Here is a 14,483-nt window from a genome sequence, read left to right on the forward strand (position 1 = left end):
TTATATCTGGTTTGTTATCTTATCCAGCCACTGTATATCTGCCAGTTGGCTGTTTGAGTCAGATATAGGCAGAAGTAAAGGAAAAAGTTAAGTAGATAAAGAAAAACAAACCTCCACAGCCTATACCAGAGTCTTGTGCAGGGACTGAATCTTATAAGATCATGTTTTGGCACCAAGCTGCAGAGCATTACGTTATTAGTTAGTTAGATGTATCGAATAATCTCTAGTTTTTCCCCTGCCTCTCTGCATATCCCAGATCTCTCCGTTGGTCGGATACAGTTTGCAAAGCGCTGTGCTAAAAGTGGTGTTTGGCTGATGCTGCTGTGAGATTCCAGAGTGGTTAAGCACTAATCCAGGTGGTGCTGAGATGAAATGCGTCTGGCCGGGTTACATAGGCCCTGTAACTCTATTCCTGTATGACTGAATGTCACCAAGTAGATTGGAAACAGATAGGAGGAGACAGACAGGACTAGTTGGCTCACAGCAGGGGGGGGGGGAGACAGGCGGAGATAGAGAGATAGAGATAGAGCGAGAGAGATAGATAAAGAGGGGTGATCACTAATTGCTTGCAGACGGGGTGAGGTAGATAACAGATAAAGCTGACCCAGTGTCTGACTGACCCACACCTCCCTCTTCTCCAGCCGACTCTGAAGTGCACGAGTATCAATCAGTCCACGTGCACACGTACACTAGCTGCAGCCATGACACAACTAAATGTGATTGTCTATTTGAATTTATTGCGAACACTGCGTCTGGTAAAGTGTTTATGCCGTGCGTGCATGAGTGAGTGTGTGTGTGTGTTAATGTTGAATGTGTACAGCTACTCCTTTAGGAGGATAGGTTTACAGTAGCCGCTCTATTAATAACATTCAAACATGTTGTATTCTGCTGAGTAGTTTGACTTGGCTATGTCACCCCACTCAGCACAGTGGCAATAAATAATAAATACGGTGGTGTTTTTTTTTTTATCAGGTCGGTGTTTGTAGAGACACACACCGAGTCTGAACTGACACAGGAACGATTGTTTCAAATGCAGAACGTTGGACAAATGAAACAAAACGCTGTGAATTGAGTGACAACAGGCAGGAGAGGTCACTGAAAGGTTTGACAAGATGATTCATGGCCTTCCCAGTCCCCACACCTCAAACCAGTTGAACGTCAAAGGGGGATTTGGGCAGAGACCAGTTGGACAGCTCTTTCCTCCACCACCACCACCGTTTGTTTTTGATCTCTCCAGTAGATTTCAGAGAATTGTAGAATCAATACCGAGGTGAACTGAAACTGGTTTTGGCAGCTCACTGGAGCCTGGCTCCTCACAGAGATGCCTTCTTAGCTTCTCGTGTGTTTCATCCTCTTTCTCTGCTTCCCCAGCGAGCAGCAGACAAACATGCTGCTTTTATTAGAGTGACCATCATGTCCGCCTGCGTGACTCTATATAAAGATGGACGACATGACTGCTCCTTAAAGGTGAAGCCAAAGTGTCTCTTGATTTCCCCCTGAAGTCTGAAGTAGAAGTCATTAACCTCTTGGTGGTTGATGGGACATTGACATCCCATCTGTCATTTTGGGTATTTCTTATCATACTGATGTTTGTTCAAGTGCTCTTTTGGAAAGTTTGGTTTCAATTAGTGATTTGATGTTATGAAAACAGGGGGACATGCCATGATTGACAGCTGATACTGACCCCTGATTGGTCAAACAGTGGACACTGGTACCACAGGTTCCTCCCCCACTGCTGTGCACACTGCCTAGATGGATAAACAATCTAAAGCCCAGATGTATTATTGCATCACTCTACCATGCAGGCATATCCCCCTGGATATTGTAGTTCTTTCAAAAGTAACAAACATTTAAAAATAAGGCATTCGCTGCAAGACCAGTCATTATATCTTCCGATGTGTTATTTTGTGGATGTTAAATGAGCAAAGTGGAAACCAGTCTCCTCCAGCAGATAGAGGATGAGATGTTGCCTTTATGTTAGAAGTGCTTGGCCTTAACAAAGACGGATGTCATCATATACCCAACAGTGTGGTTTAGGGTAAGTTTTTTCCCCCCCCGGATCTTAAACAATGACAGAAGTTCAGCTCATGAAATCGACTGGACAGTCAATCAAACCGAGCAGGCAGCGTGGGGCACAATGGAGGCCATAGATGTAATACAGTGGGGTTGTGTGTGTTGTGTCGGGGGGGTGTCACAGATACATGTGAGTTACTCGTCCATGTGGGGCTACATCTGCAGCTCTGAATGAGTGGCATTGTTGATGACACCACACAGATGTATGACTGCTGACAAGTGGATCCGCTCGCAGACAGTAACGGTGGCATCTGGTCAGCGCTGTGTGTGTGTCTGTGTGTGTGTCTGTGTGTGTGTGTGTGTGTGTGTGTGTGTGTGTGTGTGTGTGTGTGTGTGTGTGTGTGTATGCGTCAGTCTTGGGTCAGAATGGAGTCATTGTACGTCATGATGCTTCACTGACCTTGACTCCAAATGCACAGAGACATCTACACACACACACACACAGATCTTTGTTTCTCACTTCCTGTCTCTGCAAACACAACTCTTATCTGCTCCCCCCCCCCTCGTGTCAAATCATGAATAATGAACACATATGTATTAGATTTGATTTTTAATGACTTCATAGAGCGCGTTGACGTCCACGTGGTCAGCCTCGATAAGAAAACAAACGTTGACCCCGTTGATGCTCTGGACTTTTATCTGCTGTTGTGAGGGAAGTTATTATAACTCCATGTTGATATTAGGGGCTTATCTGATTGGTCCTCCTTTGTTTCTGCTAGAAAGTTTTCTCTTTGAATGGTCACCTCTTGCCCTTTAGCCCCCCCCCCCGCCCGATGTTCTCAACTTCTCCTGTCTCAGTTGTTCCTCATCACATTTTGAAGCACTAATCAATGACCTTATTCAGTTTGTGCATTTTATCACTTTACCCCTATTATAAAGATTTCCATATTTTACCCAGGGTGATGTCGTGGACAAAAGCAAAACAAAAACACGTTTGTGTGTCTGCTGGACTTTTCTCAATCATCTAATAACCTCCTCCTTCTCTTTCCCCTCACGCAGCGTCTGAGCCATGCGGCGGCTTCCTAGATGCCAGCGATGCCGGATACATCACCACACCCGGCTACCCGCTGGAGTACCCCCCCCACCAGAACTGCCGTTGGGTCATCACGGCCCCCGAGCCCTCGCAACGCATTGTCCTCAACTTCAACCCGCACTTTGAGATCGAGAAGCTGGACTGCAGGTAAGGAGACGTGTGCAGGAATGGATGGATCAATTTGAGATTAATGGAAAAAACACAGAAAAATAAAGTATGGATTAAAAGATGTGAAGTTGCTCGGAGGCTGGGTCGAGGAAGTGTTCTTTCACTTCGGTCTCGGCGGAGTTTCTGTCTCCACCAGCTTGTCTCTGCGTGTGTTAGAGTTGTTGGGTGCGTTTGGTGAACTCCAGCCCACTCTCCTCCTGTTTTTCCTGGCTTCTGCTATCCCATAATAATCACTCTGGGACCTCCCTCGGTCCCTCGCCTCTAATTATCAACGTCTGATTACAACACATTTATTGTTCCGGGATGGTTTTCACACTTCAGAAAGAATTAAACACAGATTAGAGGATTTGTTGTCCAGCATTGTTTTTGGGCTGTTTGGCTTTTGTTGCATGGTGAGACTGAGAGAGCGGCAGGCGAGGAGGAGGCAGACAGAACAAACACACACACACACTGAGGGAAGGTCACACAGGAAACAAGCTGTCAGAAAGTTTAGAACAACACACAATCTTAATAACAGCACTGCACCATTGAAAACATGGCGATATGATGCATCAGAGAGGGATTAAAAGGAATATTAAAACAACACAAACTATTTAAAATGATAACAAATATATGATTAGAGGGATTATGGAGCATGTGCAATGGTTCCTGGCCCAGCTCACATAATCCCCTTTAAACCCAGACTCACAGGTTATGGGCTCAACGTTTAATAACAATAAGTCTGCTATGATTTTCAGTAGCCACCATACAGGAATCATAATGTTGTAACCATGAAACACAGTTATTAGCCACCAGGATGCTTGTATTTGTTCTGTATACAGAGATTTGAATAACCATATCCTGAATATGATCAATATCAGAATGAGCATCATAACTGGGATACTAGTAGTAACCCAGTCACTAACCCACTTCAAAGGCACCACTATTTCCCTGGATCTCTAACGGGCACTATGAATTTAATGGGGCTACAGACGCAAACCCACTGTCACAGGCAGGAGGGTAAACACTCAAACACACACACACACACACACACACACACACGTGCAGACTTTTACCCTATCTCCCGAAACGTCCCTGTTCCGGTGCTTTCCCATCAAGTTATTAACATTTCAGGCGTATCAATTATAGATCGTCAAATTCCTTCACTCAGATGCACCGAAATCAATTCGGACATTTCTTTGTTGGAATCTAAGCATCAATATTTCACAGGCTGGCTGTTTGTTGAAAGGCTGAAACGCTGGAAAGGCAGACGGTGCTTTGCTCTGTTTTCCTTTACATCTGTGCTGCATGAGGGGGGGGGGGGGGGGGGGGGGGGGGCTCCATGTCCTTGTCATGTACGCTTTACAGTTCTAATGCATGAATCAGTTTGATGCATTAGATGCTCTCTCTCTCTCTCTCTCTCTCTCTCTCTCTCTCTCTCTCTTTCTGGCTGCATCCTTCTCCCTCACTCGTCCATGTTTTCTACTTACATCTATTTAAAGTCCAGTTGGTTCCCAGGGGCACAGAATCTGGTTGAACCTCCACAAACAACAGGCTCAGATTTATGAATTATGCACAAACAGAATTTGTGTCTTTACACTTATGGTCTCTAACTTTTTTTTTAGCTTTTATTCCCGTAAATGACGAGTCACATTTTTTTTTTAAGAAGCGATGCTTCAAACTTGTGTGTGTGTGAGAGTGAGATATTCTCAGTGTTGGTGGCAACATCTCCAGCCTAATAGACTGTTATTTACAAGTGACCCACAGCACCGAGCTATTTAGGTCTACAGGCGCCCAACGCTCCGAGTGTGTGTGTCTGTTTGTGTGTGTGTGTGTGTGTGTGAGGGGTATGCTGAAATTGAGCTGTTTGGTTTGGGAGGGCAGAGAGGCCAAAGAGAAGACGCTGACTGAGTGTGTGTGTGTGTGTGTGTGTGTGTTGGGGACGTGGGCGGGTGGGGGGGCAGACATACATACAGTATGTGGTCACCCCCCAGTGATTGTCAGCAACAACCCTAACACACACGGGGGTAGGAACGCACACACGCAGACACCCGCGTCTCAGTCTCCGTCTCCTGCTGTCAAATATCGTCTTTCTCTTTTCTGTCTCTAATTGTTGACCCATTCATATCTGGCCTTTTCTCAGGGCCCTGCTAAAAAATGAGCAACTACAGGGTCTATATGAATTATCATGTCAACAGTCTATCAAATTAACACCTGTGAGATTTTTGCAGAGGTGTATGTATCAGTTTATGAAGATGGAACACAAAATGACATGTCCGCCTCAGAGATTCTACATTTTAAAAGTGAATATCTATGAAATAATGCAGTTGTAGCTCAAAAACCTTTTTGTATCTGTCGCACAACATGTGACTATTATCGGGGCCACCACAGAGGTTTCAATCAACAATCATTTGGAATCATCAAATCAATGTAAAGTGGTCATTAGTTCACACGCTCATTTTTCAAGCTCCACCCGGGCACACACTCATCTTATTGGGACGAATGAGTCATCCATACAATGACTTCTTCTGCTTCCTCTGTGTCTCTGCTCATCTCATCAAAAAACAGTTTAACACAACAACCATATCAACGCATCAGCTCACACACACTCACTGCACTCGCACAAACACTGCACCGCCCCTCGGACAAAGAGTTGTTTTATTACCGCAGGTCGCTGCAGTGGAGGCCATCTAATCTCCCACGGCCCTGATTGGAATTTAAAATGGTAATCTGTAATCTATAATGCATCACATTTTGTCAGGCGCTCCTCTGGCTCTGCGGGCGAAATCGATGGAGAGGTGGTCACACACACAGAGAGAGAGAGAGAGAGAGAGAGGGATGTTTTCATTAAGATTCATATACAGGAGCCATTAAAGTGCAGGGGGACAGCTGAGGCGGGGGGGGGGAGGGGCATGTTGGTGCCCCCGCTGAAATGAACATCTCTCCGCGGCTCATCATCAGTCACCAGGACTTCCCTTTGCCCATCACATGTCACGGCTCCACATCCGTCCATCACTGGAGACAGGACTCACTTATCAGCTGTGTCTCCTGGTTTTGTGTGTGTCTCAAAACCAAGTGATGGACGGACACGGAGATAGAGAGACATTTCTACGGCTATGGTCAAATGTGTATGAGTGTGTGCTTGGCCTTATGGGACAGATGAAAGGAAGATGTGGAAATATTGTCGTTCATTATTATTGGACTGTTATTATTGGAGTATTAGTACATTACAGAGCAATGGGTCTCATGTATGTTTTCATCATCTTTCTTAATAATGGATCGAGGTGAGACTTACTGCTTCTGTCCTAATGGTTGTTTACTACGATGAATGCTGGTTATGATTCATAAATTGATATTGAGACTTGAACTAGAGAGTAAAGGGTGCAGGTTATTTTAAGGAGCTGTCACAGGAACAGTCACTGATATGAACAAACAAAAGACGGTGGAGTGACAAAACACAGAGACTGAGACTGATCAGAGGAAACAGACTTCAAAGACGACTGACAAGTAAAAAGACTCATTTATTTTGAAGGGCCCGATTTTTTTTTATTGTTTTTTAAATGCTTGTGAATTATCAGCAGCCAATTTAAGTTTGTAAAGTTACATTTTGCCATTTGGCTTGTTGTGTATCTTGTGTACTTTCATTTGTGGTTATTACAGTATATGTCCCTTAGCTCCTCACCGAAACTAGAGTAGATAGTAACTTAACCACAGGTTGGTTAGAATGTTGTTTACCCATTGGCCTACAAATCTTTTTGGTGCAGTACTGTGACACACAGTCCATGAGAACAGTCAATCCACTGCTCAAACCATGCAAATGACATATCTAAGTCCTAAACTCTGCACACTCCAGTTCTTTGACAGTATTTTCACAGTTCTTAAGTACTTTTTGTGTATTTGTTTTTACAGAAAAGAAGTGAAGCAATGCTCCTCACTGATTTGAATCTCTTTTATGCAGAGTCATCTAAAAGAAAGTGATTCTCCATGTGGTGAAATTCTAACGTGGTTAAGATCAGAGAACTATGACAGTGTGTGAAGCCTTTAAAGGCTGTGGTTGGTTGTCTACTTCACATTTTCCTCTTAGCTCACTGCCCTGCTCTGTCTCCGAGAGCAAGATCTCTATTTGGACCGTCTGGAAAGAACATTTGTGTGCGTGTATATACACTCACTCACACACACACACACATACACACACACACACACACACACACACACACACGGCGGCTCAGGAAAAGTGCAGCGTCAGGGTCCGTTGAGGGCCGGCTCAAATCATCCTGACAGCTACCTCCTCTCTCTCTCTCTCTCTCTCTATCTCTCTCCTCTTTCCTCCTGGCTCTCTCCCACTCCTCACCCTCTCTCGCCTTTACTCCTCTCTTCCAACCCTCACCCCTCCCGTCCCCCTCACCACCACCACTCCCCAGCGGGCCCCATCTATCATCTTTCATCTGCTCTTGCGGCCTTCCCCCTGTCCCACCCTCTGTTCCCTCCTCCTCCCTTATTCATCACCTCAACTCTCCCTCCGTCCGTCCTCCTGCTCTCTCTGCTTCTCTCCTTCCCGTCCCTCCTCGCCCTCTTAGCTCAGCAGTGGGCCAATCTTTGACAGCCCAGGCTAAATCATTATTCAGCATTGCATATGAGAATTCACCGGCAGCGAGCCGAATGCCACGCTCTCCTCCCCGTTTGCCCTGTCCCTCTTTAAAAATGCACCTATTCTTCTCTCTTTACCATTTATAGACATTTTCCTCCGCCTCCATCCATCTTCATCTTCTTTTATCCCCAAGTCCGTGTCCATCCATCACTTAAATTCCTTTTCTATATGTCTATCACTTTTTCTCATCCCCTCTTCGTTCCCCACCCTCCTCCAGTTCAGGTCAAGTCAGATGCTTTCTGTAACAGCGATAGGAGAAGCGTATCTGAAACGTAAGCTCGCTCAAACAGGTTTAGAAATGCACACACAGGTGCCAGCGTTTCTCTGACCTCTAAAATAAACTGGTAGACCGTGGCCGTGGGACTGTGGAGGCAGTTTCACGCTGATGGGGCTCACACAATAAGTGGAGTAAAGCAGTGAGTTAAGAAGTGATTTATATGACAGAGAAGCTGCAGTCAAAGATAATGGTTTCACTAATGATTTAGACCTTGTCTTTGTATTCTGCCTGAATCAATCACTTAACTTCACGCTATAATCTTCTCTCCTCTCGTTTTCTCTCCTCTCTTCTTCTCTTCTCCTCTCTTCTCTCTCCTCTCTTTTCCTCCCCACCACACCTGACTAGCAGGTGAGTGTCCCGTGAGGACACGACCAAGAGAAGGGCAGCGGGGAAAAGTGATGTGATGTGACACTGGCCCGAGGGCAGGAGGGAGAAAATAAAAGATGGCGGTAGAGATGAGGAGGCTGTATGACAGAGGGCCGAGCAGCATGTGGAGTGACAGTGGATGTTCAGTTACCGGCTGTGGGCATTTAGCAGCTGCTGCATGTTTGAATTAGCATCATAGTGAGTGTAGCAGCAGGGGAGTCATACGTCCAGACAAGCATTTCCTCATTCAAGCCTTCAGCTGAATAAATGTATTATACTAAAAAACATACAACTGAATGAAGCTTATGTTCCCCCAACTGTTCATTTGCAAGTAATACCTCATTCAGCAAAATTAGAAGTTATACAAAGTTTTTTGGGGTAAACCGGCTGAAAATGTGATAAACTCCTTTCTCATATAAAGTAGTGGAGTTTGACTTCCCCCCCCGGTGCGTCATGTTCGACCTCACGCACAGACCCAGGTGACACATTTCCATCAGTGCTGATCAGAGCCGGAGCCGAAAAAAACCAGTGTCTACTGCAGAGTCATTTGACCCTGGAGTGAATGCACATTTAATGTGGACAAGAGCCAGGTGTTGGTGGGTGTCTGTGGGTTTGACCCAGGGAAGGGGGGGGGGGGGTTACGTCAAAAGCTGTTGACCTAAAAAAGTTTAGAAGTCAGGTCAGAGTTGTTTTCTTTTTTCAACTCGGGGTGTAGATTGTTCTGTTATCCTCAGCTGATTAAAAGATCTGAGTTTACAAGATATGTGAAATTTGGAAAATTGTTTAATGGCAAGATAGTTTAAGAGCCCCCCCCCCCCCCCCCCCGGCTCCCTCTCTTGCTTTCTCTCACAAACAGACACACTCTTGTTCTAATGATAATATCAGTGCTCTGACTTACAGACGCTCCCTGAGGCCCTGAACGTCCCTCTGATCAATGTTTGTAACTGTAATGACAGTAGTCCTAGTGTTTGTGTGTCTGTGTGTGTGTGTGTGTGTGTGTGTGTGTGTGGCCGGGTGTGTGTGTGTGTGGCCGGGTGGGATTGTTGGCTGTGTTTGTCTGTGAAGGACTGACCCTGATCAATGTGTGTTAAAGCCGTAATGAGGAATCGATCGGTTGTCCTGGAGACTGCTGCTGCACATACACACACACACACACACACACACACACACACACACACACACACACTGTCCGGCAGTAATAGGCCTATTACTTGATAACAGTTAAGTCAGTCATCCTCCTCTCTACACTCTTTATTAACTACTTCAGTGACAGACTGGCGGCGGCTGATCGGTGTGAATGTTGGTATTTTATCCGATATTAATGGTCTCCTGTATTAATTTAATAAAAATGTGACAGAGGCTTTGATAGCAGAGACGTGTGCTTTAGTGAGCACTATTCTACTTTTGAAGTCCTTTATCTCCAGGGATATGTACAGGATAGAAGAATAAGAAGTAGGAGTAAGTGAGAAAAGACTAGAAACAATCTGCAGCCTGTCGTGCCTTCAGGGGATTATCAGTGCTGCTGGAAGCGTCTCAGTCAGAGGGCTTGGCTGAATCCACCACCTCTATAATTGTTCTTGTCCTGACAGCCCAGCTTCACTTCCCTGGAAACCACCATAAATACCTTTTATGGGAATTTAACGTGAATGGCGATGTGTCATTAGTTGACTGGAGCAGGAGAGTTGGTGCATGTGTAATTTCTTGTAAACGGTTTCAGTTCCTATAAAAATGTTGTGTTGTGTGGGGCCACCCAGGATTTCACTTCCCTCGCAGCGAGATGTACACGAGGTGAGGGCATGCTGGGAAAAAAGAAAACCTATTAAACACAGGGAATGTGTTGGAAGTTTAGTTTAAATTAAATTCAGTTCAGTTCAAATTGTGATTACTCTTTCCCTGCTTTCGCTACACAAACTTGATCGTTCAGAAAGACAACATAACAAATCCAAGGAATTCAAATTTGAATGAATTAACAACTTTTGTCCTTTATGTTTAAAGAGACTCTAATCCTCTCTCTCTCTGTTTTTCACATTGTGCGACATTTTCACACATTACTGTGAGCCTGGCCTGCTGTCAGCTTTCTTTAGCGGGTGTTTGTGTTTCCCTGTGTGTTTGTTTGTGTGTCTACAGTGCAGCCGCTCTGTCTGCGGCTCAGGGCACCCCTGATGTTTGAGAGAAATGTGCAGGTGTAAGAAGACAACTCCTCTCTGACCTAAAGTGAGAGAGAACGTGTGAAAGGCAATTAAGAGCCAGGCAGAGAGGGGAGGAGTGAGTCCGTATCTCAGCCTCTCGCTTGGTTCCCATCAGAAAACTCTTTGGAGAGCCACCTACCCCCCAAAGCACACAAACATAAATCTCAAATCATGTCAGATCTTGGACTTCCACAGTTCCACTTTCACAACGCAACACAAACCGTGAATGCTCAATCCTTCTGTGCGTCCTTAACCTCCCGGGTTGCAGGCTTTGGAACAACTATTTTATTTTATCATCATTTCCCCTTCAGGCGAGCAAGGAGAAATAAAAAACCCAGTACACAGCTTGTTAACAAGCGTATTTCGGGGAAAAGTGTGGGAGAAGCAGGTTCAGGGTTTGTGTACTTCCCTGTGGCAAGCCTCGGCAAATCCCTGATTGGCTGCAGTGAAATGTATTGGGGGAGCGGAGCGAGGGAGACAGATGATGGGATTAAACAGTTTGTTAGGAGCTGTGTTCCTCCTACACAGCGACAGATTGGGAGCCTCCAACCCTCCTATAGATCCATCTGAGTCCATGGCCGCAGGCTCCGGGTGTGCATCAGTGTAGTTTACGCCAGAGACGGATTGTGTGTGTGTGTGTGTTTGTGTTTGTTTGTGCAGGTGTCCTGTGTGTGTGAGTGTGTGCTGACTTAGAACAAGCTGCAGGGGCTGTGGGGAGCGATGGAGGGACACCTGCCTCTGTCTGTCTGTGGGGAGGTGTTGGCAGAGCGGGTGCAGTGTCATGTTCTCTCTGTGACGGCATCAACCCTGTGATCGTTGTTGGCCTCGTTTTGTCTTCACCTGACGAACGAGTGCTTTTCTCTCCAAAGTGGATGAAAGCTGCCAGGTCGGGGGTTTTAACCGTGGACGTGTCCGGCTGCACTGACACTGACTCACGAGCTGCGTAACTGTGTAAAGTGCAGCAGACAAATTTCCTCTGGCCCTAACCCGCTCTAGGATCAGTCACTTTTAATGCTAACAAGGCCGATCCCACTGCCCAGCTGCTGCTGCTAGCCTGTCCCTATGTTTATTGTGTTTGCTGATTTGTGATCATAAAATATTAATTTGATTGATGTCAGCTACAGCCACACTACTATGCTTCAGTTTAAAAATAGCGTTGTGTCCACTCCAGAGTTTTGGCTCCGTACAAGTTTAATTCCTCTTACATACTAACAAGCCTGTAAATACATATCACGTTACCATTTAAATACACTGGGCGTGAGTGTGCTGGTGTAGAGTCACTGAGAGGAACTGTGGCCAATTGCTCAAATAACATCTCATCTCCTACACACGCAGGATGTTTTAATATTGTAAAATACAGAATTTAACTGCACATCAGCTGTTGGCAAACACAACAGGGTCAGCAACACTTATAATAGATTATCCATGTTGGTTGTTTTCTTATGTGACAGGAGCCTGATGAATAAAACAATCTCTGTGGCTGACTGTCCAAACTAAAACTCAGAGTTTTCAAACTAAAACAGGGCCAGCAGCGTTTCCCATTGAAGAGGTAATAGAATGGATGTAACCTAACTGCCTGCCTGGTTAACAGGTAGCGGTGGGAGCTCTGATCAAATCACAAATTTGAAATACAGCAAACACTATGATTGGAGCTGGAAGTGTTTTCAAATTGTTTTAGAATGGATCTCTCTCTCTCTGTAGCCTGTCTGTCTCTCCTTCTCCCATCAGCAGTGTTAATACAAAACTGATTTTAAACTCAAATATTCAGAAATTCAAAAATCCTCTCTCTCCCCCAACCTCCTCCTCCTCTGTGTCTCCCACTCACTGGCTCCTGGCCACTGGTTATGTTCCCGACAGCACATTAGAGAGAGAGAGAGAGAGAGAGAGAGAGAGAGAGAGAGAGAGAGAGAGAGAGAGAGAGAGAGAGAGAGAGAGAGAGAGAGAGAGAGAGAGAGAGAGAAAGAAGGGTTCGGGAAAAAAAAGGGAAAAGTGATGAGAAGTGAAACGCTGAGAAATAATTATAGGAGGAGGGAGCCAGGAGGAGGAAGATCTTGTCCGGATACCAAAAAGCCGTTAAACAAAGTTGTCATTTCGGAAAAGGAGGAGGAGGAGGAGGAGGAGGAATCTGTCGGTGGGACGAGGCGGCTCCCTCATGGGAAAATATGACAAGAACGGTGACACGTACACTCACACACACACACAGATGCACGCACACATGCTCGCGGCACTGTGACAGCTTGGGTCGTAATTGTAGTGATAGTTTCCACGCAGAGCCGACAGATAACACGATGGGAGAGCTGGTGTCGTACAACCCTCATTATGTCGGGAGCGTTCTCACCTGTCAGAGTAAAACACACTGGCTGTTGTGAAGACACTAACAGACTCATCTGTGAACTCGACAGCAGTTTGTGAAGCTAGTACTGGGATCAGTAGTCGTCCAGTACACTCCTGTTTGTCTGCGTTTTTTACGTCGCACAAGACAAGAGGTATAAGATCTGGACCTAACCCCTAACAATCAGATCCTATAGTAACACCCACACTGCAAATAAGATAGGTAACACCTGAGGATGGGGGTTGTGTAGAACTTCTTCTTGGCATTGCAAATAAAACACATTTTTCTTGAATAATAACATAATTTCACAATCCCTTGTGGTGAGTCTACCTTGGATGGTTGGAATCATCACTGCTGATAATCAAAATCTCTATTCAGAAAATGCACGAGATTTTCACTTGCTCAAACTCACTGTTGAGCTCTATTCATGAGAACAAATAACTGGTCCCCACTTGTCAAACCACTAACTCCAGGGTTCTGACTGGTTTTGTTTGTTCCCGAGATTAACGGCTGGCGTTGAGCACGTCTCCATGACATGAACACAAGCCAGAGTGATTTCCTCTTAAGTGAAAAAAATAACCTGTGTATCATGTGTGTGTGTATTTTGGCTTCTGGGTTCCACATAACTCTGGACGCGTGCGAACAAATAGTGAAAAGATTAACACCCCTTTTATATGTTCATGTATCTTTAATGTGAGTAAGACCCCGGGCTTCACTTTTATCACCTCGGGTACATGATACCTTCATCTGTTGACGCACCGGGAGGTCCTCTGTCACTGGCTTATTATATATGATGCATTTTTAAAGAGAGAATTAATGTTGCTCTCGAAGCACATTTCTGTATTTAATTACTTTAGAGAAATGTAGAAAGCTCACTATCAGAGCAATTCACAGTTCTGTCACAAGAAGGGATCGATTCAGAGTCCGTCCATAGTTTGTTCCTTTGCTCTCTAGTTGAAATTGATCTCATTTAACTTGGAATCAAACGTCACGTCCTTCTTGCTGCTCGAGGAATTTATTCCTAGGAAGCTATTTCAGAGGAAGGCAGGTGGGTCTTTGGTATCCAGACACAGAGGCAACACTCCTGCTGTGGCTCTGGAGATAGGTCCAAACATTTGGGGTCAGAAAACATGAAAGAAACAGGAATAAAAATAGACTGAAGTCTTGTCCTTCCTTTGAAAGAACAAAACAGTCACTGGTTGACTTTTTGTTACTGAGGTTTGATGTTCAGCAATAGTAATAAATGTTTAATGACACATATATAGGTAATACATTTTTATATATATATGGACAAGCTACATATATGATCATTTCGATTTGGACTTGCTGAGGTCTATTCCTTCATTGAATGATCATGTTTATCATGAATTAAGGATTATGGATCAACACAGCTTGTTTCTAGGGAACATGGAACCAGG

At 45.0% G+C, this 14,483-nt stretch overlaps 1 protein-coding gene across 2 annotated transcripts in view; it reads left to right on the plus strand.

The window, feature by feature from the left end:
- LOC128455847 (neuropilin-2) overlaps positions 1 to 14,483 on the plus strand; it is an 86,690-nt gene that overhangs the window by 10,622 nt on the left and 61,585 nt on the right. For both annotated transcript variants that reach the window (XM_053439765.1, XM_053439766.1), the window contains exon 2: positions 3,073 to 3,253. In XM_053439765.1, coding sequence (XP_053295740.1) covers positions 3,073 to 3,253 — 181 coding nt within the window. The remainder of the gene's footprint in view (positions 1 to 3,072; positions 3,254 to 14,483) is intronic.

Source organism: Pleuronectes platessa, chromosome 14 (assembly GCF_947347685.1).
Source record: "Pleuronectes platessa chromosome 14, fPlePla1.1, whole genome shotgun sequence".
Taxonomy (NCBI): Eukaryota; Metazoa; Chordata; class Actinopteri; order Pleuronectiformes; family Pleuronectidae; genus Pleuronectes; species Pleuronectes platessa.